Raw genomic sequence first — 25404 nt, 5'->3', positions numbered from 1 at the left:
AATGCCAGTTTTTGTGATAGTTGTTATTCTGTATTTTATTGAACAGGAGAAAAAAGACAGACGGCAAGATTTTGGAAATCCCATCAATTCCAAATCCTTTTCCTGAGCTATGTTGTTCTCCATTTGCATCAGTTTTGTCAGCAAGTCTGTTGCCCAAGGCAACTTCAAGAACTAAACAGGTAAGAGTTATAAATTTTTATTTGACAAATACTAAATTGGTTTCATGAAGGCTTGAAGAAAGCCCAACTTACCTATTAAAATATTTTTCCAATAAGGATGTTTCATATTTCTGTAATTTGATGTAATTTTCTCAGTAGACCGTTGCTGGTTATAGAAAATGAGGTTTCAGAATCTGTGACTTAGAAATTGACAGTTCTTTCACAGACCGAAAATGTGACTGTGCAGTTTTGTTCTTTTTTTTTATAAAGTGGGACAAGGGGCAGACAAAATTTTACATCCTTAAATAAGCAGTTAATTTCTTTCTTCCTCTCTACCTTCAATTATTGTCATTAGTGCTATAGCATGGAGGGTTTTGACAATCACTCAACAGCTCCTTTTATCTGGAGGTCTAATTTTGAGGGGTAATGGAATGAAAAAGTAACTGCCAGGGAAGGAATAAATGCTGTGGATATGGCTATGTTTTACATGTGTGTGCATAGTTGATATAAGTGTATATTTGTGTATATTTTGTACGCGTGTTTATAATTATTGTTACGCATGTATATAACATATGTCTTGTTACTATGCTTCTATAAATACCCTAAAATGTAAGCAAAGGGGAGTTGTGAGGGGGCAGACTGACAGCCCTGCTGTGTTCCTAGTGCAGCGTATTCCTTGTCCCAGGCAGGGATAGAGGATATAGAGGAAGAGCTTCCAATTAATGGAGATTGCTGATGTTGAAGATTTATCTTACTTTTTAAAAATTTACCTGTCTCATTTCTCTCTTCTTTTTTTTTGAGACTGAAAAGAATTCTAACATGGAGCATTCATGAGATTAAGGGTGCTACCTCTTTCACATTCTGTGTTTCAGTGGTCTGTGAGATCTCTGTTCTAATAATTTTAGGGGCAGTAATGAAGGTGTAAAAGCTTACACTGCTGATATTTATTCAGTTTTTTTTTTTTTTTCTTTTTCCATCATGAATTTGTATAGAAGTTGAAGTTTCTTGTAGTTGTACTGTCTTTACTGGCTTTTCTGAAAGTGACCAGCCATGGTTGTTTCTGTGTACCTGCTACAAAGAACAGATGCCAGAGACTTATCTAGCAAATTTTTGGGGTTGATGCATTAATGAGACCCCCCTATTTTTATTTATTTATTTATTTATTTATTTATTTATTTATTTATTTATTTATTTATTTCCCCCCCTCTCTTATGTCTGGTGAACTCCACAGATTCTATCTTGCCATGTATTACATATTCTCTAAAAATAACTGTGGTGGCTTTCTGGACTATTTGCACTGTTTTTTTTTTTCTTTCTGCCAACAGCAGTACTAATGTGAAGTATTTGAGTCAGTTTATATGTAAGTATGGCTGATACAGTGGGGTGGAATCATGCTAGTTTCATGCCTGGGCAAGGCTGAAATATTCAGTCTTTTCTCAGAGGCAGGAAAAACACCATCTTTCAGAACAGAAGGACTGGAAGCCACATTTAAAAAATTTGTTCAAATTACTCATGTTGCTAGCTTAAACTGTGCTCATTGTGGTGATCTTTTTGCTTGCAACTGAAAGGTATAGATTTCCCAGGCACAAATTAATATGCAAAGGTCAACTGTCTGCTTTTGAGGCCTGTCATGGTTAAAATTACTGACTGGCATGATCAGTTAAGCCAGCTAAATGTGAGCTTCAGGCTCTCAGAAGCTGAAGTTCCTGTCTTGACAGATTTCACTTCTGTTTCTTCTTAAGCACTCTTGTTATACGTTTTATGACAGTTTTTCCTTGCAGTCCTTCCATTTCTCCTGGTTTTTCACTAAAGAATATAGTACTCTCTGGTAGAAGGAGGAACAAAAACAGCTGGTTTACTTAACAAGGTAGGTTAAAACAATAATAGCATGCATGGAAAGCCTGATCCATTTTCCAGAGTGCTGAAAACTTTAGAGTCTTTATGTTTTCTGGAGGCTTTCCTACATGACCATAGTTACTGTCCACAGGCCTTTTACCTAAGAATGGAGAAACGGTGTTGGGCTAGGTAAACCATTAGGCAGACTCAGCATGACTGGTCTTTTGTTAATAATCTAATGTTATTAAAGTCTAAGTGTGAATGGCAGCTATTGAGTTAAACTCGTGTATCTGAAATTCAAGTTGAAGTCTTCTAATATCATTGTGAAATTACTTAACTGTGAAAAGGAGAGGGAGTGAATGCTAAGTGGATCTGCAAATAGGAGGAGCAAACTGGCTCTGGCTTTGACTTCCAACAGTTGGCTGTGGAGGCCGTGCTTGGAAGCGTGGTATTTCCATACCATGTTCGGGTTTTGTCTACTTTGCAAAAACTCTGTGTGCACGCATCTAATCAGTGTGTATTGAAACCTCTAACTGAACATAGCCCCAAGGTCACCCTTATTACTGTTGCAGTTTCCTAACTTTCGAGATAAGTGAGCTAAACTTAATCACTCTTTTTTCTTGTTCTTCTTCTACTTTTTTGTTCTTTGTATACAGTGTTGACAGCTGCCAGAATATTTGAATATTTTCTGCTGCCTCTGTGATGATCTACATATGTTTTCAATTATTCTTATTTTAGATTGCTTTCTTTTTGATTTAGTTTGTGCTATGCTTTTAATTTAGGAATAATACAGAAAAATTACAGAGTGGGTTTCTCCTTATGTCTAATAGGTAACTATTATCAAAACACGTGTTTCTAAAATAATAAAAAAATGAATGTGCAACTCTTTTGTCTTATTTTTGTCTCCAGAAGATATATTCTATTTCTAGGAAATAAAAGAAGTTTTCAGAAATACCTATTGGTGCCATTACCACTCTCATAACATCTGAAGGGATGGGATACTTAAATATCTTTCTTTTTCAAAATATATTACTGACGTTATTTTGAACTCTTGTTTTCCTAAGCTGAAGTTCTTACTGTCTTTTCACGGTCTGTTACCACGAGCCTCTTAAAGCATTGAACGTGCTGCTTGAACAGCATGTCTGTTTGTGGGGCTGACTTACTGGAAATAAGTTTGTAAAAGCAAAATGGTAAAAGCCATGTAGCAGAATAGTGGGTTGCCTCCGTGCTTGGAAAGTGGGACATCTGTGTGTCTGAACGTTGTTCAATCTGTCTTATCAACACAGCTGTTGGTCTCCTTATTTCTCCTCTGTTTGGGAAGTGTTTTGTTTTATATTCTCAGTCTCATAATCCTGACATGTTAACAGTAATTAAAACGAGCTTACTTTCAGAGGCAAACTTGATTATTTATTGTCTCTTTCTTTTCCCCTCACTTTCCGTCTCTTTCTCTCTTTTTTTTGAAGAAGAAGTGAGAGGGAGATTATGGGGATCAAAATAAATGATAGTATAGAGTCAGTATAGTGACAAATCTGATTCTCCCAGAGGAGGAACTAGAAATGGAAAGAAGAAGCCTGCATTGAGCATGCTGAGACGTGCAGACCTGTGCCACATCTGCCTTCTTCTCAGGGGAGCATTTCATGGAGCTGGTTGTCATGGTTTTTATGTTTTTCCTTGGTATTCCAAATCATAGCGGTGCACTGGGAGTTAAAGAGTTAATGCTGCAGTTCCATGGATTGTCAATATTTCTGGACTCTTGGTCTCAGAAGAAAAGTATGAACTACAACTCCCAGAAGACTTCATTTTTCAGCTTTCTGTTCGGAGGGAAAGATAAAATGATCTGGGAGTCACAAGACTTCCTCTTTGCTCCCTGTCTGCTTCACCTACAGCATTAGAGTAAGGACTTCAGTTTTGGAAACTCTTCCTCATTTTATTTGATTTATTAGCTTCAGTTCCAATCATATTGTGTTATACTGTGTTATCTCACCTTCCACCACTATATTTAGTATTGTTTTTTTCTCTTATCATTACTACTGTTTTTCTTCATCCAGGTTCGTCTCCCTACCTTTTCATTTCACCAAAAAGTGAGTCACTTTTTAATATCCTCACCCTTAAGAGGGTAATATGGAGATGAAATCAACAGCTGAACGTATGGATAGTAAAACCATTTTGTGGATTATATAATCTATTCTTATGAAATCATCAAATTTGGTGTCCTTAGAAGAAAAATAGAAGGGGATTGAGTGCTTTTGATATAAATAGCATTTTATTTGATGGAGCAGCTTATTCTGGATGTCATGTCTAAGCAAGTGGATGAAAAGAAGATTATCAGAAGCAGTGGAAATAGTCTACATGGATTCACCAAGGGGAAATCATGCTTGACCAATCTGGTAGCCTTGTATGATATTGTGACTGGCTGAGTAGATGGGAGGAGAGCAGTGGATGTTGTGTACTTTGACTTCTGCAAAGTTTTTGACACTGTCTCCCATAACATCCTCTTAAGCAAGTTCAGGAAGTGTGTGATATGGTCAGTGAGGTGGTCTGAGAACTGTCTTACTACCAGAGCTCAGAGTGTTGTGTGCAGTGGTGCAGAATCTAGTTGGAGGCTGTAGCTGATGATGTTCCCCAAGATCCTGTCTTGTACAACATCATCAGTGACCTGAGTGAAGGGATAGAATGCACCCTCAGCAAGTTTGCTGAGAATACAAAGCTGGTGTGTGGCTGACACACACCAGAAGGCTGTGCTGCTATTCAGCAAGACCTGGACAGGCTTGAGACTTGGGTAGATGGGAACCTTTTGATGTTCAACAGGGGTAAGTTCAGTCTCTTACACCTGGAGAGGAATAAGTGCATGCGTCAGTACAAGTTAGGGGCTGAGCTGCTAGAAAGGAGCTCTGCAGAGAGGGACCTGTGTGTTGTGTTGGAGAACAGGTTGACCATGTGCCAGCAGTGTGCTCATGTGGCCAAGAAGACCAGTGACACTGACAGTATGGGATGCATTAAAAGGTCAGTGGTGTGTGTTAAAAGGCCAGTGGGGTGCAATAAATAGAGCGTGGTCAGCAGGTTGAGGGAGGCACTATGGAAGCTCCCCCTCTGCTCTGTCCTAGTGACCATATCTGGAGAATTGTCAAAAAAGACAGGTAGGTTCTAGAGAAAGTCCAGTGGAGGGCTGCAAAGATAATGAGGGGCCTGGAGCATCTCACTTATGAGAAAAGACTGAGAGACATGGAACTGTTCATCCTGGAGAAGACTGAGGATGGATTGTACCAATATTTACAAATGTCTAAAGGGCAGGTGTCAAGAGAATGGGGCCAGGTTCTTTTAAGTGGTGCTCAGCAGTAGTTCAGTGAGCAACAGGCACAACCTGGAACATAGGGAGTTCCATATGAGCATGAGGAAAGGCTTTTTTATTTTGACGATGACAGAGCCCTGAAACAAACTGTGCAGAGAGATGGTGCAGTCTCCTTGTCTGCAGATACTCAAAACCTTCCTGGACGCTCTCCTCTGAAACCCACTATAGAGAAGCTAGTTTGGAAGTGGTTTTGGACTAGATAACCTCCAGAAGTCCTTTCCGATCCCTATGATTCTACTCTAAGAGTACAGTGGGAAATGTTGCCTTTCTTGACAATATTTTAGGTGTTTGCTGTTGTTAGATGAAATCAGTGAGCTCACGCATGGAAACCTAATTGTGTCTTGGAGTTCATGTTCTGTAAGAACTGTCAAGGAACTGAACATGTAAAACAGTTGTGTATTTCCTGCTTTAATTTTCAAAATTAATAACTAGTACTATTGTCTTCAATTAAGATTAAACTTGATATAAGTAGGGGAAAATGTTTCTTGTAAGAAACTTTCCATTCAGCTTTCTTTGGTCAAATGAACTAAAACTAACTTGCTATATGTTTAATATTATTTTTTAAGTCTTCCTGAATGCAAAACCTGAATAACTTGCATCGTGCCAGTTCTTCTCCTGTTCAAGGATAAGCCAAAGAGGTATTTCATCACAAAAGTAGTTCAAGGTAATTAGTGCCTTGTTTCTTTAAATTCAATTAGAAGTGCAAAAATAAATCTGAAGTGAATCTCAAGGGGAAGAACACTCAATTTTTTTTTGTATATTTTCTTGCCTCTTTTGTCTTCATTGATATTCTAAACAAGTAGATATTTTTATCGCTTAGAATCCAAATACTCTCATACTGTTATTTCCAGGAAATCATTTGTATACAAAAAAACCCTCAAATACATATTTGATTGTATGTAGATCAATCCAAAAGTAATGCCTCCTATTTATTTCCAAGGAAACTAATTCATAAGGAGGGCACAATAACACTGTTTGATAGAGCAAATTTTCATCTACAAAGCACTGTTTTTCAACATAATCACACTGCCATTAGCTGTGCATTTTCACCAGTGATGAACAAGAGACTACATGACAAGCTTGTAAAAATGTGCATGGCTGACTGGAATGTGGCTTGTGTTTCATTTCACGTTTGCCACTGCTGAGATGCAGCACCACCACCTCACTGCGTTCACATCCACTGTTTGGTCTCCATAAACATTCAGCAAGCACTGCTGAATGTCAATGGGTGCCATTTTTTCCACATGGAGTAATTCAGTGATAGCTCTTAGCTTCATACGCTCTTCCATGTCAGACGCCATTTTGTCAGGCTGCCCCTCTGCTGCCATCTGTTGCACAGCAACAAAACGTAGTGGAATATTGGTGGGAAGGTTCAGCCTCTGCTGCCATACCTCCAACATACGCCTCTGAGGTCTTGGCCCAACGTAATGAAACAAGAGATGTTACTTTTGGAGCTTGCAGTTGAACATTACTTCCCTTTTGTGTTAACAGATCTTCATATAAAGCTCTGTGGCAAAGGACTGAGAGGAATGTTATGGCAGAAAGTGGGTGTTTCTTTAAATGTTTGCTGTTCTAAGTTTACGTTTTATATTGAGTTTTAACTGTTGTAATTGGAGTAAAATTTCTATTTTTTACTGTTATAATTCAGGGTCTTCTAGTGTACCCTCTTGAGACCTCATTCTTGAAAATTTTACAGATAATTCTGTTAACAGACGTAAATTGCTGAGGAGATGGTACTTAAACTTTTAGTGATAGATGTTTTGGCTGAAATACTCTTGTATTCTCTTGACTTCTAAACCGAGCAAAAGCACAAGCACTTTTACTGACCTGTAATAATTGATAGATTTTCAAGCAAGTACTTTTTGGTATGCTAATCTAGAATACATACAATATTGACTAACTTTGCTGTTGCTTTAATGCTTTTAGAACTTACTTTGAAAACCAGAAGTATTTATTTTATTTATTTAGTGCTATGTTAAGCTTTATTCTGGGTATGTAAATGAGTGTTTGTTAGTGTAACTGTGTTAGTGTGTACAGTCTTTGTGTGGACAAGGTCTAGTTTGTGTCTCTGTTTCCTCACAGTAACCTTTTTCTTGTGTTTCCAAGCTTTGAAGGATAGGAACTCTTTCTCATGTTTGTTTCCTATACTCTTACTAGGGCTGTCAAGTGAATAATTCTTTTGTTTGTTCTTACAATGAAGAGTATGTTATGGCATCTAATGTGCATTTTGGGCACTTGAAGGCAAAAAATTCCATCCATTCCATCCATAGGACACAGATGCAGAGCGGTGAGGCACTTCCATCTCCTCTTAGTCTATTCTAACTACTTTGTCTGTGCACAAAATTGTGTCTGAACACCCTAAATTGATTAGTACTGGAAGATTATGCCAGAGGTACCCATCATTATTTTTTATGTATTTACTTTCACTGCTTGTATTAGATGTAAGGAGGTCTGGAAACTGCGGTTTAAATAGCATTGCTCCAGGGTTTGCACTATTTTTAACTGCCTTAGGGTTGAAATATCTTTTCCAACCAAAAGATGCATTAGTTAAATTTACTTTGTAATTCCAGTCCGTCTGTTTCTTGCCAGATTTCTTTCCGGCCTGGAGAACATTGCACACATTCTCTTTTATCAGTTCTTAGTCTTTTTTCCTTCCAGCTCCTAAACGAGTCTTACTCTTAAATTACACAAAAAAAGACAGTTTAAGATGCAGAAGGAAAGGGGAAAAGTCTTTCCAACCAATTTGCAGACAAACAGAAAAAACATCCTACAAAGAACCAACTTAAAGAGCTCAAGATTTTTATTTGAAGTCTCTAATATGAGACCAGATTCAGTTGGTCTCCCTTTTGCAGTGACTCAGCTGGTGGTTTTTGCTCTAGTTTCCAAGCTCTGTTCTTTGTTTAAAGGGCTGTTCCCTCCCAGCAAGGAGAAGCTTGTTGCTCTTACATTAGATTAAAATTATTTAGAGTACCATTACAACTTGTCATTTTAATGCACACACCTATGTGCTTTGACCAGTCATCTTGAAACTGGAATAAAGTTACAGGTTTATTTAGACAAAAATAAGGAGGCAGAGCTGAACAATTTCAGAATTTAGCAATAAAGAATATTGCCTGGTTTATATTCAAATGGCTGAAGCATCACCTTGGGAAAATTTCTTAATACTATGTTTGTGTCCTGTCTTTTTGCAATTTTTTACATTGGTTCATTCATTATTGCATTTCTTTTTTTAATGCAGAAATTTCTTTCTGTGAAACTTGGGATCAACTCTCAATGTTGTTACAGATTAACCTTGTACTTTGTTCCTTTGTTACTGTCCAAAAACAACCCAAGCAAACATTCTAACTGGTAAAAAGACAAGCTGTGTTTGTTAGTTTGTTTATTTTTTCCCCATTGTTATGTACAAACAGACAAGGTCAAACTCTACTGGTTACTAAGGTATTCCCTCTTTAAGCTTGTTCTTTAATTCACTTTTGTCAGAATAGTGAGTTTTTTGGGTTTTTTTTGTTTGTTTGTTTTGTAGTGTTAAAAAACAAAAAAATCATCAGTACTGTCAAAGATTCTGGTCTTATTTTTGCCAGTGTTTGTCAAATTTGAATGATTTCGATCATTCTTTTATATTTGATTATTTTAAGCTTCATCAACTTGAAATTCAAAACTGAAATTTCATATCTTCTCTGATAGGACGTTTTCTCAGTACAGTAAACTGCCTCCTCTGAATTATTTGAGAAGGTACATTTGGAGTAAGAAACCTCTGGTACACTGCAGTAGGTTCTTTGTGAAGAAAACCTCTGTAAATTTATAAACTCTGTTTTTCCAGAAATCTGTATTTTGGTATTCATCTCCTGAATTCTGAGCTGACCACCTGAGATTTTGGTTCCATGATCTCACCAAAGTGCTGTACAGTTATGAGGTCAGTGAAGCAGACAATGGTAAAAACACTCTCAATTTCTTTGAATATACAAAAGACTTGACAGCTGAACCCACTGAAGCTGCAGGGAACTTCCACTTTAACGTTGCTGAGTTACTACTGATAACTCAGCTTTATTTCACTTTGGCTTTAAAAGATTAACCTCTGACCAATGGAGTCTGAATCCTCATAGTTTTCAGAAAGAAGATGTGGTAGGTACTTACTCATAAGTGAAGCCAGGAATGGTTATGTTTGTATACAGGAGAACTGAGATGGTTAGGCCATTCTCTTGCAGCTCTGCACCCTTCACTGACAGATCCATGAAGCAGATATTTTTTGAGGCAGCTCTTCATTGGTGGTATTGTCAGAGAGTGAGTGATACCCTTGGGAAGGGGATGCCAAACTACAGTACTGCAGCACTGGAAAGTAATGACATCTTCTCTTTATGGAACACTGTCTGAGCTGTCTTTTGTTCCAAACAGATAAACATTTCCATTTGACTTCAAAGGATGCACAGTTTGGGTTAATTAGAACAGTACTTAATAACATTCATAATTTTGTATCATTTATTCTAGGTTGATATCATTAAGATGGATATTGAAAACTTTTGTGGATTGCTGTTTAAAGGCCTGACCTTTAAAGCTGTACTGTTCTTAAAGTATTGAGAATTTTCTCTTCCCCCAGTTACTGTTGTGGATTTTTTTTTTTTTTTAAATCTTAAAAGGCTTAAACAGCAGTGTTTTGAAAGTGAAGTTCTAGATGTATATGCTGGTTACAAGAAATAGCTGGGAACTTACTTGTGTAACGTGATAACTCCAGAGCCACCAATACAGTATTTGTTTGGGGCTTTTTTCCCCCCAAATTTTTGCTTCATGATCTTTTTGCTGTTCACGTAGGTAATCTTCATGCTACAAGGCTGCTCCAAAAGTAATGCCTCCCATTTTATTATCATGACCCATGATGTCGGAAGCAGTATGGCAGTAGAGGCTGAACCTTCCCACCAGGATCCCATTACATTTTATTGCTGTGTGACAGATGCCAGCAGATGGGTGGTCTGGCAAAATGGCGTCTGACATGGAAGGGCTTACGAGGCAAAGAGGTATCATTGAATTCCTCCATACGGAAAAAATGGCTGCCAGTGGCATTCAGTGATGCTGGCTGAGTATTTATGGAGACCCAACAGTGGATGTGAGCACAGTGAGGTGGTGGTGTTGCATTTCAGCAGCAGCGACAGCAACAGTAGTTTTCCATAAACTGTTGCAGATTTTTGTGAGCCTGGTAGGTAGTCTTTTGTTCATCACTGGTGAAAATGCATAACTAATGGTGGCAACTGTGTTGAAAAATAGGGTTTTGTAGCTGAGAATTTGCTGTATCAGACAGTGTAATTGTGCTCTTTGTATGTGTTATAGTTTGCATGGAAGTAAGTAGGAGGCATTACTTTCAGACTGATCTGCTCAAAATCAAAAATGTATTTGAGGGTTTGGGTTTTTTTTGTTTATGAATGATGTACTGATATATCTTTCAGTGGGATTTTTGGGTCTTAGGGATTCCATCTTATTAACAAGATGGGATGTTTTTCTAGCAAGTGGTAAAATCCCGTAATGATAAGCAGGAGGTGGCTGTTGACCACTGCTCGTATTCTCCTTGTTTGTCTTGAGAATGTTTAAAATGATTACTTCTAAGGAAATTAATTCCTTTATGAATGCCTTCAATTAGGGTATAAAGATAAAGGGAAATCTTCAGGACAGCATACTTAATTAAGTAAGCCTCTCATGTTAAAGTCCTGATAGGAGTCACCTCAAATAGGAAGACTAAAAAAAAATGCTAATCAGGCCAAAGAAAATTTTGCAAGAAGGACGGTTGTGGGAGGAGGAATTAAAAGGGAGAAGAAATTAAACCTCTGCTCTGATAACAGCTTGAACTTTCTTTTCTGCAGCTTCAGTCACAGAACATTCATTTACAGTTAATCAGCTCATATTTAGCCCAGTAGCATTCATGATATTTAATACCTAAATCTTGAGAAAGAAATGTATATTGGTTATCTTAGAGATGTGCCTGTGCTTCTAATTTGTGTACTAATGGATTGTTCCTGCCTATTTTTGGTAGGTATGTATATGCTGAACACTGGTATTTCTGTCTGTTTGCTTTTCAACTTGGTATTAGATGCACAGAAAAACAAGATGTAGTAGATTGCCTTGCAGTCAAAATTGGATTTTTCAATGAATGCATTCTTGGGCTATAAATAGCCTTTTTATATGAGTTCTGTTATGATAACTCCTGTTACTGATTACATTAAGGCCTTGAGCTTGTGAACAGCTGCAGGCACTTGATAATGACAAAGTAATGGTATCAAATGTTAAGAAAACAGGCTAGAAGTTTACAAGAATTTCTTGTAATCACTAGAATTCACTGCTATATAGCGCTTTTACAGATTTCTTAGGGTTTTCTTATGATTTGATAGAACATTGGTAGCAGTGTGTGTTTCAATTTGTTTTGAACCTATTGATTGCAGAAGTAGGCAGCTAAAAACCTTTGCAAGGGCTATTTGTATAACAAGGATTTCGGATTCCACAGGTTGATATGGAGAATTGGAGAACATGCAGAACTTCACTGTGCTCTTTGGTGCTTTCAAATTTAGAGCAGCATTAATGGGTAGTATTCTGCTTTCTACTGTTGTTCTTACAATGTGTACACTTTCATAATCACAAATTATGAAGATGAGTAATGTAAGGGGAGATTTTTTTTCCCAGGCTTGTGTGATTGTTATTAATAATAACAGTAGCTTTCTCTGGCATAATAGAACCCCTCTTGGATTAGCGCGTTGTAGCATTATGTGTAATTTTTGTCTAGTTGCACTTAAAAAATATAATGATATAAATATTTAAGTGCTTCTTTTTTTAATCTAGATTTTTTTTTCAGAGTATTGGGTTTTTTGTGTGCGTATGTGTGTGACAGGAGGTAACGGATATCTAATTTCAGATTGTCCTGGTAGGCTGTTTTGTTTCTTCTGCAGTGTTATAGTAACATTTGTGTTGAAATGTTCATTTTCCAGGTAAAACCTGAATTTCACAGCTTAAAAAATAACTTATATTTTTGTATAATTTGTATAATTATTATTCTGATAGATAATGATAAATCACTGTGAGCTTGTCATATTCAGATAACTTGAGAACATGAAACTTTCAAAGGAAGTTTGTGTCTTGTGTCCTCTGAAGACTTCTCTGGGTAACTCACTGGACAGTGGGACTCATTTCTACCCAGGTGTCCACAAAACTACTATTGTGATCTTAAGACAGTAGCTTCCTCATTTGTGGAAATTGGGAACAACCAAGAAAAGAATATGTTGTGTGGATAGGCTTTTTTGTTTTGTGTTACTTTCCACATTTCTTAAAATAAAATCAGAAGCAAGATGGAAGGATTTTGGAGAAGTGCTCCTTTTCAGTTACTTTTAATAAAATTTTATACTTTGTCCTTTGTACTTCTGCCCTTGAGACAATGAGCTTTATTTAATAACACTGAAGATTAAACATTAATACATTCTTGAAGGAAGTCAAGCATTATAACTTAGTTCTTTTCTAGCGATCATTGGGCAAACAGATAGAAGGTTTCAATGTATGAAAGACAATGCCAGATTCCCGTTATGCTTCAGTGGTAACTGGCAAAAGTGGATGCCAGAAATAGAATTGATGTGAAACTGGAATTTGTAACTGCTGTGTCAATCAAGATGTGTGGAAGACATAAGATATTCTAAAGCAGTAAGTCATTGGATATTGAAGGATGGATTTCAGCAATACAGTAGTTGGATGTTACTTTTCCCAAATCTTGAATGAGTTTTTAAACAGAAATGACTCAGCTTTTCAGGCCCAAAAAGGGGTATTTTAATCACAGAATCATAGAATCACAAGGTTGGAAAGGACCTACAAGATCATCTAGTCCTCCCATTACCACTGCTACCACAAGCACAACCCATATCTCGCAGCTCCTCATCCAGATGCCTCTTGAACACTGCCAGGGACGGCGACTCCACCACCTCCCTGGGCAGCCATTCCAGTGCCTGACCATGCTTTAAGAGAAAAAGTTCTTCCTTATGTCTAACCTGAGCCTCCTCTGGTACAGCTTGTGGCCATTTCCTCAGGTCCTGTTTGTTGCCTGGGAGAAGACGGCAAACCTCTCCTCATCACAGCCTCCCTTCAGGAAGTTGTAGAGTGCAATAAGATTTCTTCTGAGCCTCCTCTTTTCCAGACCAAACAATCTCAGCTCCCTCAGCCGCTCCTCATCAGACTTGTGCTCCTGACCCCTCACCAGTTTCATTGCCCTTCTCTGGACACGCTCCAGGGCCTCAATGTCTTTCCTGTAGTGAGGGGCCCAAAACTGAACACAGTACTCGAGGTGCGGCCTCACCAGTGCTGAGTACAGGGGGATGATCACCTCCCTGCTCCTGCTGCCCACGCTATTTCTAGTGCAGGCCAGGATGGCATTGGCTCTCTGGGCCACCTGGGCACACTGTTGGCTCATGTTCAGCCAAGCATCATTTGTAGGATAGCTGAAAATGAGTAGTATATAACTTACTGAAGAGGAAAGGTTTAGGCTTTTTCTAGAGAGCTACTGTGCAGAAATGATGAAAAAAATGCCCCAATTCTTTGTATTTTGGGCTTATGTATTGATACAAACCTTATCTGTTATCTATTTGTTAAGCTCTTCCATTTGAATTGCAGATTTCAACTAGGGATTACATTTATATTTATTATGATAATATTATAATAGTACTTGTTGATTTTCATATTTATGAAATATAATATGTGTAAAATTATTCTTACAGACTCTTCCAAATGAGATTTAAGAGGACATCTTCTGTTGTGACTGAGATAAAACACATTTCCAATTCAGTCCAAGCAGTCTGAGCATACAGTGAGGAAAATATATTGTTTGTGGAGCTCTCACGTGCTTGACTGACTGCTGTTGTTCGTTGATTTCTGTGTAACAAATACTAAAATACTAACAAGGCTTCTGTTTCTGAAATGAAACTAGCTCCTTCTGAAGAGGAACACATGGAGACAGCAAAACCAAAGCCAGCTTTTCAGCATATATCTTCTTGCTTTCTTCATCTAACTCGTATTTCTTTTTGCTTTAGTTCTATGCATGTATATTGCTAAACATATTTTCTTTTGAGGAAAAGACTTGGTAAAGAGAACTGTTTACTAATACAACCAGTTTGTAATCTTGACTTTCAGAAAGTAGTTTCTGAGAATTTTTATCCAAGAATCTCTTTTTCATGTATGAGTAAGGGTCAGTTTGACCTGGTTATATCATAGCTATAACTAGGGGGAAGGAGAAAGTTGACAAATGGGTTATTAATTCAGTGATCAGGAGATCAGAGTTTGTGCAGTACATTCTTCTTTGCCAGCAAAAAAAACTTGTCTGCTGAGAGCTAGAAATGACAGATTTGGAGGTGTCTTTCCAGTGCACGGTTTAAGATGCAGAGTTTTCTTGCTTTGCCATTGCACTGCTCCATCGGGGTTTGTTCTTTGTAATGCCTACCTTGTATGTGGAAGAGCTGAATCTGTGAGTTGTGCTGGTTCTTTTTTTTTTTTTTTTTTTTTTTGCACATTAGTCTCTTCAGTTAGAAGCATTTAATAGTAGATAATTGTATGAAGAGGCAGAAGAGTAGACATCATAATGTTGCAAGTTACTAGAAGTTACTAGATAAGTTATATCCATGTTGATTTACAGGTAATGTATTCTGCTTTAATGCAACTGTTTTTGCATAGGAATCAGACATTGTCAGTGTTCTAAGACAGTATATTGCATGTTCTGTTTGAAGAATAAGACCTTATGTTTCTTTGTATAACGGGCTAGAGGAATAGAAAGGCTCGCAATGCTTTAAAGGGTTTTTTTTTTCCTATTGGGTAACCATATTGAAGCTGTAAGGAATAGTTATTTGACCAACCTTTTCCGAAAACAGCCTGTGTATGTTTCCACAATCATGCCAATTGTATAACTGTTTCTTCCTATAGTGGAGAGGCAGAATTGACTGTGCCAAGTAGATAGGAGTACTTTGTCAACAAATGCAGGCTGCATAACAAATAACTTAAATAACTTACCTAATTTTACATTGCTCTAGTGTAAAAATATTCTGCCTTAGGTTTAAGAAAAAACAAGTACAAAAAAGTAGTGTCAAAGGTTTTTGTAAGCTTTAATGGAATTCAATTCTCTGGATGTTTTTTAATCTACCAGGGCAAAAGCTGTGTCTGACTTGTTTGTTACATATAAATGCCCACATTCCTGTTATGTCTGGCATAGCCAGGAATAAAATCAGCTGTTGTGACTCCATGACCAGTACCTTAAGTACAACACTGACCTTCTTCTACTAGCAGAATCTCAGTTTCATGTATTATAAAGCACTGGAGCTACTAACGCTTACCAAGAGCTTTTCAGTTCTTACCCAGTCAATTTAGTTGTGCTTTCTTTAGTAGCAAGAAATAGAAATGGTTTATGTTTTGCAATATCTGATAAATAGCGTTTTCACTATTCAGTGTTCAGTGTGTTCAGGACTGTATCTGGAAACCAAAATGTGAATAAAAAGCTGCATAAATAAATTCATCTTACAGAGCTCTCTGGAAAACGAGCTAGATCTGATTTTCTTCTTGTCCACCAGCAGAATTGCTTGAAGACCCACCGTGGACAAGTCAAATCCCTTACCTGCATAAAACAAGATGATTACATATTTGCCTTAAGGCATATTGACTTTCAAAACCTCTTTTTAATCTCACATTTATCAACAATATTCATCTTAGCTTTCATATGGTGAACTGACTCTGCAAGGTATGCCCACAGAAGTTGAGATGGCTTTTTTTTTTTTCTTTTTTTCTAATCCACTGCTTGGGAAATTTAAGAGATGAAAGTATTCCTTGGTGCATTTTTTTGGTGCAACTGATGTGTGTTTTCATTAGTAGAAGTACATGACCGGAGTATATTTTTTGTTAAAAGTCAAATGAGATCTGAATATTGACATTTGTAACAGAAGTCAAACACAACGTTCAGTGTTTGCTTCTTTCTAAACAGATCTGGCCTATGTATATGGTTGGAGAGGATAACAAAGAAATAGTCTCACTAAAGAAAATGATCCCCTGTTTTGTTTTGCAGACAAATAGGTCAGTATTATTCATAGAATGAAAAGCTGCATGTGCTTTTGGAAAGACAAGGACCTTCGATACTCAGGGTCAGGGAAAAATGGCTTGGACTATTTTTGTTTCTTTCCCAATGGAAGCCACTAATGCAGTGCACTGAGATTTGCAGTTATTGCTTTCCAAATATTTTTTCCCTAAGATCCAAGGAAACAAGATTGCAGAGGGAGTTTGTAGCTGTGGTGCTGCAGACATGTATATATAATATTCCTAGGAGTAAAATTCCTAGAGGATCAAGCTCTAGTACCACGAGTTGTTTTCTGAGTCTTACAGAAAAGTTTTAAAATCATGCTATAAAATTTTGAGAACATGCTCTCATAGGAAATAAAAAACTGCGCCTGAAAGGTAAAAACCTAATTGCAAACACTTGACATTTATCATAGCTATCTCTACTGGATAAGAATATTACAGAATTAACACTTAAACACAATCTCCAGAATAATTTTATATTCTGTTGTTTTCTCAAAACAGTCATAAGAATTTTGGACTGGAGCTTGAGAGAAAAATAGAAGTAAATGTGTATAATATGTTATATTCTTTGGTAGTGACGTATTACTGTTCGAGAGCTGCAGGTAAAACTGTCAATTAGTGGCAGGTGGTTGTTTTGTAGATGTATGTTTTTTCGTTGTTTTCCCCTGTTTTTACAATGTTTGTTTACATTGTTCATCAACAGAACTTACCTGATGTATACTGATTTTAGGATTTCAGGAAGGTAACCTAGCACAAAAATAGATGTTTTGAAACCCTGAAATCTAAACTATCTTACTGATGCCAGTAAATTGTTGCGTACCTTTTGCTATTTACAAAACTCCACAATACCAAATTACGTAGGTCACCCCGAAACTAATGCTTCCTATTTATTTCCATGGAAACTACAACATATAAAAAGCACAATAGCACCATTTAATAGAGCAAATTCTCAGCTACAAAGCACTGTTTTTTAACATAGTCACCCCATTAGATATGTATTCATCAGTGATGGTCCAGAGCCTGCACACTGCGCTCATAAAGATCTGCACCAGCAGAGGTAACGTATGGTCCCTGCTGCCACTACTGAAATGCACCACCCACTGCCTCACTGTGCTCATCTCCACTGCTGGATCTCTGTAAATGTTCAGCGAGCATCCATGATTGTCAGTGGGTGCCATTTTTTCTGCATGGAAGAATTCAGCGGCACTCCATTGCTTCATAGGCATCTGCCATGTCAGAATCCATTATGTCAGACTACTCCTCTGCTGCCGTCCGTCATGTGGCAACAGCATGGAATGATATTAGTGGGAAGGTTCAACCTCTTCTGCCATCACACCAGCATTATCCGCCTCGGATGTTGCTGGCCAATGTAATAAAACAGGAGGTATTACTTTTGGAGCAGCCCTCATACATTAAACACATGGTTAATCTTTAAGTTGCAAGTATATAATTTTGTATGTCTTGTAGCTCATACTTTTCTCTAGACACTTTGGGATAACAAAGGGATGTGTTCATTTCCAGTTAGGGAAAAACCGTATCAATATGATAAAGTGAATTTTGGCATGGATTGTTCTAATATTTGCCAGGTCACTTTTGAACACCTCTAGTACATCTAAATAATAAGATGTGTATTAAAGAATTTATCTGGAGTAACTTTCTATGAAACTATAGTTATCTGCACACCTGATATGTTATTATTTGAGATGTTGTAAATATATGAATGATAGAAATAATTTTGCAGAATGTTTGCAGCTTTCACGGGTTACAATGTTCTTGATATGAACAGCTTAATCAAGAGTTGTAATCCAAATATCCAATGACACTGTTCTAAAACATATTTAATGGTTTGGTTTACAACAGAGTCTTTGCATATCCATGCTGCATAACAACAGAATAGGAAAGCTATTTCTGCTATTAAGCATTTTAAGAGACCTTGGAAAATGTTATATATTGCCTCATCGTGTAAGTAATGAACGATTTCACTTTTTGACACAGAAAGAGCAACCTCAGGCTTAATTAATTAATTGTTAAGGAGATATTTGATGCATAAATAAATATGTGTGTAGGGGTGATCAACAACTTGAATCCACAAAATATTTGGTCAGCTATACAACTTTGTTGTGTTACAGAGATAAAACCTGCATTACTTTAAGCGAAAAGCAATTACTTTGCTTTGAAGAAAGTGATTCTTTGATAGAGAATCATGGAATGGTTTCAGTGCTCTTATTCTTACACTCAGTTATCTTCCTGACACCTTAAAACCACGAGAACTGACTGAGAAATGCATTTTATTTCCTGGAAGAGGCCAGGAAAAAAACATCACTGCTAAGACCACTCAATAACCACTGCCAGAATGCAGTCTTTAACAGGCTTTTTTTTTTTTTTTTTCCTTTTTTTAAAAATTATTATTAATGGTGTAGTTTTGAGTATTTTTGTTGCTGTTATTATTAGGGCAATAAAAACATGATAGAAATGTGTGCTGTTCTGCTTGTTTTCATAGACAGAGATATCAGTGTGAGCCTTCCCAAGGACAGAAGACAAGTTTTCGAGCTCTTTGGTTGGTTGATTTCTGGTTAGTCCTACCCCTGGGCCTTACATAAGTGCCTTTGTGTAGGACTGGATTTGCATAAACAGAGGGGCATTGACTGCATCCTTACTCTGTTCTTTGAACTGACTCTACAGGATTGAGGTGATGAGAATTTAGACTTCAAGGAATATTGCAAAGTATTTTGTTCTGTTTCATGTTATCACCTGAGTGAAGGTTGTCAAGTTCTAAGAAAAGCAGACATGAGTTTGTCTTCAAGAAGAGTGACGTTGCCTGCAGTAATGCCAGTAACTCTGCAGAAACGGGTATGGCATTTAAATTAATCTTGAAACTCTCTTTAGTATGGGTTGATATTGCATTTGCTTAGAGTAAATTAACTGTGTTTTAAATAAATATGCTAATATTTGATTTTTATCTTATTTTATTTTTCTTGTGTAGTAAGAATTTTTGTTTTCTGATAAATGCAGATTTTTTAATTTTATTACTTAAAGTATTTTTGTGCACACACATACGTATTTATGTATATTTGTTACTGTGCTTTTTTTTCTCTGTTACAATTATAATTCCTTTGTGAAAGAAATTTTGATCACATCCTTACATATAAGTTTTAAATATAATGTGTTAACTGCATTTCAGAATATTGAAATAAGCCTCTTTAATATGCTATGGTAGTTATCTCAATAAAAGCTGTTTGGAGTCCATTTGTATAGGCTTTGGATCAGCTTCAAATGCAATATGCTTTTTTTCCACCTTTTCTGGCTAGCATCTTACTGGTGTGTGGTTCATCACGTACTCTGGGAATCAAGGTAACACTGTACAGTGTTTTGTTGTAGCCACTGGTTTTTTTGTGGGTGTTTTTTTTTTTTTCCTGTTTGTTTTGTTTTAATCTTACTCAAATGTGGTAACAATATAAAATCTTTTTGGCTGTGTGCAATAGGTTTGCCCAGAGTAATTCAGTACATTGACAATAACTGTAAAGGTAAAAATACACATGAACTATGGAAATATGTCACCACTAAGCCAGTTATATTAACTTATAGAAAGTTAGTTCAAACTAACTGTAAGTCATTTGTTAGTTTGATTTATTTTGTTAATGTGTAGATATCTTTTATAAGTTCATTGCTGCATAATGTGCCAGGATCACTGTTAATAGACTCTTCTGTTACTCAGAGGCATTTATTATACCAGTGGTGTGAGGAATGAAATTTCACTGAAATATTGCTATGGTATTAAATGGTACTCTTAAGCAATTCACACAGGATGCAGCATATACTTCTTATGGCTTGAGTCCAGCTTGAGTCCAGTGAGTCTAGAGCAGTATATGAATGCATAGCTCTTATTGATTTAGGATTTATATTAGTCTGTCTGATTACTTTATTGTTTGGGTTGCAAGGGAAGCCTGTGGAAACACAGTCTTAGCATCTTCGTTATGTAAAGATTAGGTTATACTGCTACCTCAATTACGTGATCATAAACTACTCTTCAGGTTCAGACATGTGCAGGATGTATATCTCTGTTAGACTCTACAAAAAATATATTTGAAGTTTGACTTTTCAGCACTCATTCTCCCAGTCCTGTGGTTCCCTACACTTCCTTTTTTCCTGCCTCCCAGAACCCCCATCCCTGTCTCAAATCTTCAGTTGTCTTAATTTTTTTATTTCCATCAGTATGTCAGGAGCTGAAGGTCTTTGTTCTTGAAGTGTTGTACTGAAGGGTTGTATTGGACTCCTGGTATGCTCAGAGATAGTGCTGTGTGGGAGGGAAGAGGTGTGTAACTTTGTTCAATATAAGATTTGGAAGGCTAGGAAACTCAGTTGTAACTATATTGTATATTTTCATTTTTTTGCTTTTGAGAGCTGAGCATCATCCTCTGAGCAGTCTTAAGGGTTTTTCTTTTCTCTACTAAGGCACAGTGACTAAGTTTTCTGTGCAGTCTCTCTGATTTTAAAACAAATGTTTTCACACTATTGTTAAATTAGCAGTTAGTAATTATTGGCTTTACTTCTCTCTTTCTGTGCACTTTGCAAGCCCCAAAATAAAGATTATGGAGGTGGGAGGAGGAAGCAGCACAGGATGTTGCATTAGGTGGGTAGCTATTGGATTGCACAGCTGCAAAAGTTCTGAGAGATCTGTATGCTCACTGAGAGCTCATTGTATGCCAAATTTGTGACCTGATTTGCTGTGATGCTTATATCTTTGTCTATAGAATTCTTCCTAAATGTGTCTCTTCTCTCTATTCAGAATATTCTTTTTGTTATTTCTGTAGCACTAACTTAATTTCTAGAGAAGAAATACTACAGGGAAGAAAGGAAGGCAGGCAGCAGGCAAGAAAGAGTCTTGCTTGTAAGGGTAATATGTGTGTATGCGTGCAAATACATTTATCACGGACATGAGAAACGCAGAGATCCAGTTCAGTCATAGGATCTTCACATTGATTGTGCTGGATTCTTCCTTTAAATAGTATTTCTGTTAACTGAAATTGATCATCTTTTACAGAAAGTACTACAGCTTCTGTTTTTTGTGATGCAAAAGTACCTGGTAATTGGAAGTCTGGAAATGTTATGTTAGCACTGCATAGTTGTGAGAAGCTTCAGCATTGATTCATAAAATACTATTTTAGGCTACTGATCATTCAAAATTATTATTACTTTAATTTAGGCATTAATGTTTGTGTAAGAACTCTTGTTTAATTATGGTACTGGAAATTATTTGTTTTTCTCCTTCACAAAAGGTGATATTTTTCATTATTAATGTGACAGTGTGGCTGTTCTACCACTTCACTGAATAAATGTTTTTCCTCATTTTCATTCCAAATAAGTAATATGCTTTGTCCAATTTTTTTTTTCATACTTTCTGTTTTAAAATTTGATAGGAAGTACTTATCACAGTTGGTATGTTTTTGTTTTTTTTTTCTCAATATATTTTTAACTAAAGCTACAGAGCCTCATTTAGATTCCAAGAATCTTTTAATGCAGACAGAAAAATGACTTGATTAAAAAGCATGGGGAATTATGCATATTGAATATTATTATAACCAGATTTATAGTGAGTATATGGACTAAACTAGACATATAATTAATCCAACACAGTTAAATGTTTTCTTTAATCTTTTTTTTTTTTTTGTGAATAACTTTGTACTCCTCCAAAAATGTTTTTAAGACATCAGATTCAAAAGATGTTTTCAGCACATTGTTTTACAGCCTGTTACAAACCAGTTATTTATTAAAGACAAACATCTGCAGAAGTGCTATATATGTAGATCAGTAGAAGAGTACTTATACACCTGATGTTGGATGCAAAGTATAAGAACAGATTTATGGGTTTTTTTCACAGCAGCTTTGTAGAACACTGTCACATAATGTGAAACAGGTACTGTGTACTCCAGCTGAATATTTTCCAATGATCCTTGAGGAGATTACATTGTTTCTCTTAAATGGAAGAAATATTTCTTCTGAAAAAAATATTAGATTGAATGATCAGAAGAATAAATTGAGTATTGAAAGAATGATTAGAAAAGGAAAATATATTTTACATTGCATGCTGGATTTGAGCAATTTTGAAGATGTTTTTGGATCTTAATTCCAGCTATTTTTTTCTGGACTGTACCTCCGTAATCAACATGCACACCTCTGCAAGGCTAAGAGTGTGAGAGTAATTTTTCAGTTTTGCATTTGGATTCCTCTAGATGAAAGGCCAATGTACTAATCTGGAAATCTTACATAAAGGCATTTAAGTGATGTGATAAATGGATACATTTTATAAGTATCTGGAAGCAGACAAAGCATTCATGTATGAAGCATCTCTTTATAAGGATAGTTTGAAAAATAGTCATTTGAAGATGTATAAACACCAACCATGCCCTCTTTGCCTTTTGTACAGTATAATAAGACAAAGAGCAACATCCTGCAATGGTTTGAAAACACATGAGAAATATGAGAAATAGGCTGCATTTTATTCAGGGAGACCTGGAATTCCTGCTTTCTCTTGATAACATTAAAAACTTTGTGAAACTATTTTTACAGATGTCTACTTAGAATCACAGAATCATAGAATCCTTAGAGTTGGTAGGGATCTCTGAGGGCCATGTAGTCTAACTCCCCTGCAGTGAACAGGGACACCCCAGCTACATCAGGCTGCCCAGGGCCTTATCCAGCCTCGTCTTGAAAGTGTCCAGGGAAACTTCTTGCCTCAGAAACTTGTTTGATGGAGTATACAAATATTGTGTTAGCTACGAATGGATGAATTGCGTAGAATTCAGTCATCTTTCTTACTGTACTTGCAGATTTAGGTTATCTGCTCATGGTGGAGGTTGACATGACTGTAGAGATTGTTTGTGGATGGTAGGGAAGAAGGCGGGTGGCAGACTTGCATTTTCACTTTGTGGAAGAGGTCTGGTTAGGTCTAGGGAATGTTTAGTAAAGAGCTACTGACAGGACCCCCTTAGGAAAAAGATAATGCAGGACTTTTTTCCTCTGTAAGGAGGATTTCAGCCAAAATCATCTTGATTCAGTGCTCTACTTTACTCTTTCTACTCAGTCATCTAAAGATGGATTCTGGTATGGCAACCATATACCACTTGGCCTGTCACACTGAATGCTTCTACAAACATGAAACCAATATAGTTTCCTGCCATTTTTATTGTATATCAAAATGATCTCGCAGCATATAAATAAAATCAAAATTACACTAACTATGTGCAGGTGGGGGAAGTGAGATTTTTTTGTTCTGTCCTGTGTTGTTCCAGTCTCTATAAGTAGTCTAATTTTATATAATATTTTGTATACGGAACTGTCGATTATCTTGGAACTTAAAATGTATAGCACTGTGTTGTGTAGTTGCCATGAAAGGTAGTGGGGATGGTGTTTGTATGAGAGCAAGTAATGACCGTGCAGAGGTTTTTAGAAAGTCTTTTAAAAACTCAATAGCTTAATGTACTTGGTCATTACTTGTCCCTTGTATAGTTTGGCAAAGTGTAGTGCACAATTAATGTTGCACTCTGTCTTCCTTCTCTCTTCATTTTTTGAACAGATCGTTGGTATGTTTTTTTGTTTCTTCTTGCCTTCTTTGAACATCTAGCAACCTTCATAGAGTAACCAAGGAAATTGGCTGTGTTTAGTGCCCTACTCTGCTCAAAATCCTTTTCTGCTGGCAGAAATCCTTTGGAAAAGAACAGCTTTTTCATCAGTTGAAAAAAGTGCTTGGCCATTTTCTAGCTGTAGTACTTTAATCTCCTCTTGAATAAATTAGGCTTCAAGAAGTCAGAACTTAACCTTCAGACAGTTATAGAGCCTTGAAGAATATCATGAGCGTTGCTAAATAGTTATTTCAACTTGTAGTAAATCCCTTACTTATTAAGCTACATTGCTTTGTATGAAGGGAGAAACTGGTGTTGGTGAAATCCTGTGTTTAAAATCAAATTTCACATACTTACATGCCTTTTGTGTGAGACTTGTAGTATGCTTTGATACATAAGCAAAGGCCTGAAAAATTAGAAGATTTTATTTACTTTTGATAAAATGGAGATCTATCAATACGTACAAAGAAAATGTATCACCTTTCATTAGGGAGTTACTCAGATGCAAGCTCCTTCATTATTTCCATGGTGTTACTATGGGTAATGCCATGCCCCACCAAACCTCACTTCTTGTTTGGGTCAGGAACAGAGGCAAGACTCATGCTGACAATATGCCATGACTTAAAAGTTATGATTGTATGATCAAAGCTTTTTGACCAGTATAAATCTATTGTAATACTGAAGATTTTATCTTGGCTCCAATCCATCCTAGTCTCTAACACTTGGTATTGTATTCCAAAATCTTTTTTTTTTTTCATAGTTACACTTAGTAAGTTGCTTTCAATCTTTTATTTATGATTACATATTTCAGCGCAACTTGTTTTCTATAGCTTGAAGTTGTTGGATGAGAAGAGGTTTATTCTGGTACAGTCTAGTGCATAATGGGTGCCTAAGGAACAGCACAAAGCAATGCAAGTCAGACTTTTCAAGAATGCGTATCCAGCTTCTTGAGCCTGACTTACTAAGTTTGTTTGTTTGTTTGCTTAAGAAGTGGATGTTTTGCTGGACCTGCAGCTCTGAATCCATGAAGGCTTAGAGAAATGAGGTGTCTTACTCCTCATTTACATTCTGCCTAGTAACGTATTTCATCTCCTCTCTGTGGCAGGTCATAATCTCTAGCAGATCTTGGACTGCTGACTTGTAGCTCAATGAATACATCTGCTTGGACATCATAAATAACTTGGGAATCATCTTTCTTTCCCATATGTAGTATGTAGTGGTACCTTTCTTTCCCATATGTAGTGTTTGTTTAATTGCTGATACCTTTTCCTTTTGTCACCACTAAAATTCTTATGAAAAACTGAGAAGCATTCATCTGACATCCTTAATGCTCTTCCTTTATTTCCTACTAGAATCCTCTTTCTCTAATGTTCAGCAT

The 25404-nt window shown here is 36.7% G+C and overlaps 1 protein-coding gene across 4 annotated transcripts in view; it reads left to right on the top strand.

Moving 5' to 3' along the window:
- GRB14 (growth factor receptor bound protein 14) overlaps nt 1-25404 on the top strand; it is a 64595-nt gene that overhangs the window by 1811 nt on the left and 37380 nt on the right. Inside the window, exons 2-5 of one of the 4 annotated variants that reach the window (XM_090143883.1) lie at nt 47-179; nt 15909-15964; nt 18906-18979; nt 19169-19257. In XM_090143883.1, coding sequence (XP_090000009.1) covers nt 47-179; nt 15909-15964; nt 18906-18979; nt 19169-19257 — 352 coding nt within the window. Of the gene's footprint in view, nt 1-46; nt 182-15908; nt 15965-18905; nt 18980-19033; nt 19258-25404 lie in introns of those variants that run through there. The other 3 variants (XM_090143882.1, XM_090143881.1, XM_090143879.1) reach the window with 3 other exon arrangements.

Source organism: Phasianus colchicus, chromosome 7 (assembly GCF_987193195.1).
Source record: "Phasianus colchicus chromosome 7, bPhaCol1.hap1.1, whole genome shotgun sequence".
Taxonomy (NCBI): domain Eukaryota; kingdom Metazoa; phylum Chordata; class Aves; order Galliformes; family Phasianidae; genus Phasianus; species Phasianus colchicus.
Note: the sequence above shows the minus strand (reverse complement) of the source record. Positions and strands in the feature narration are given on the sequence as shown.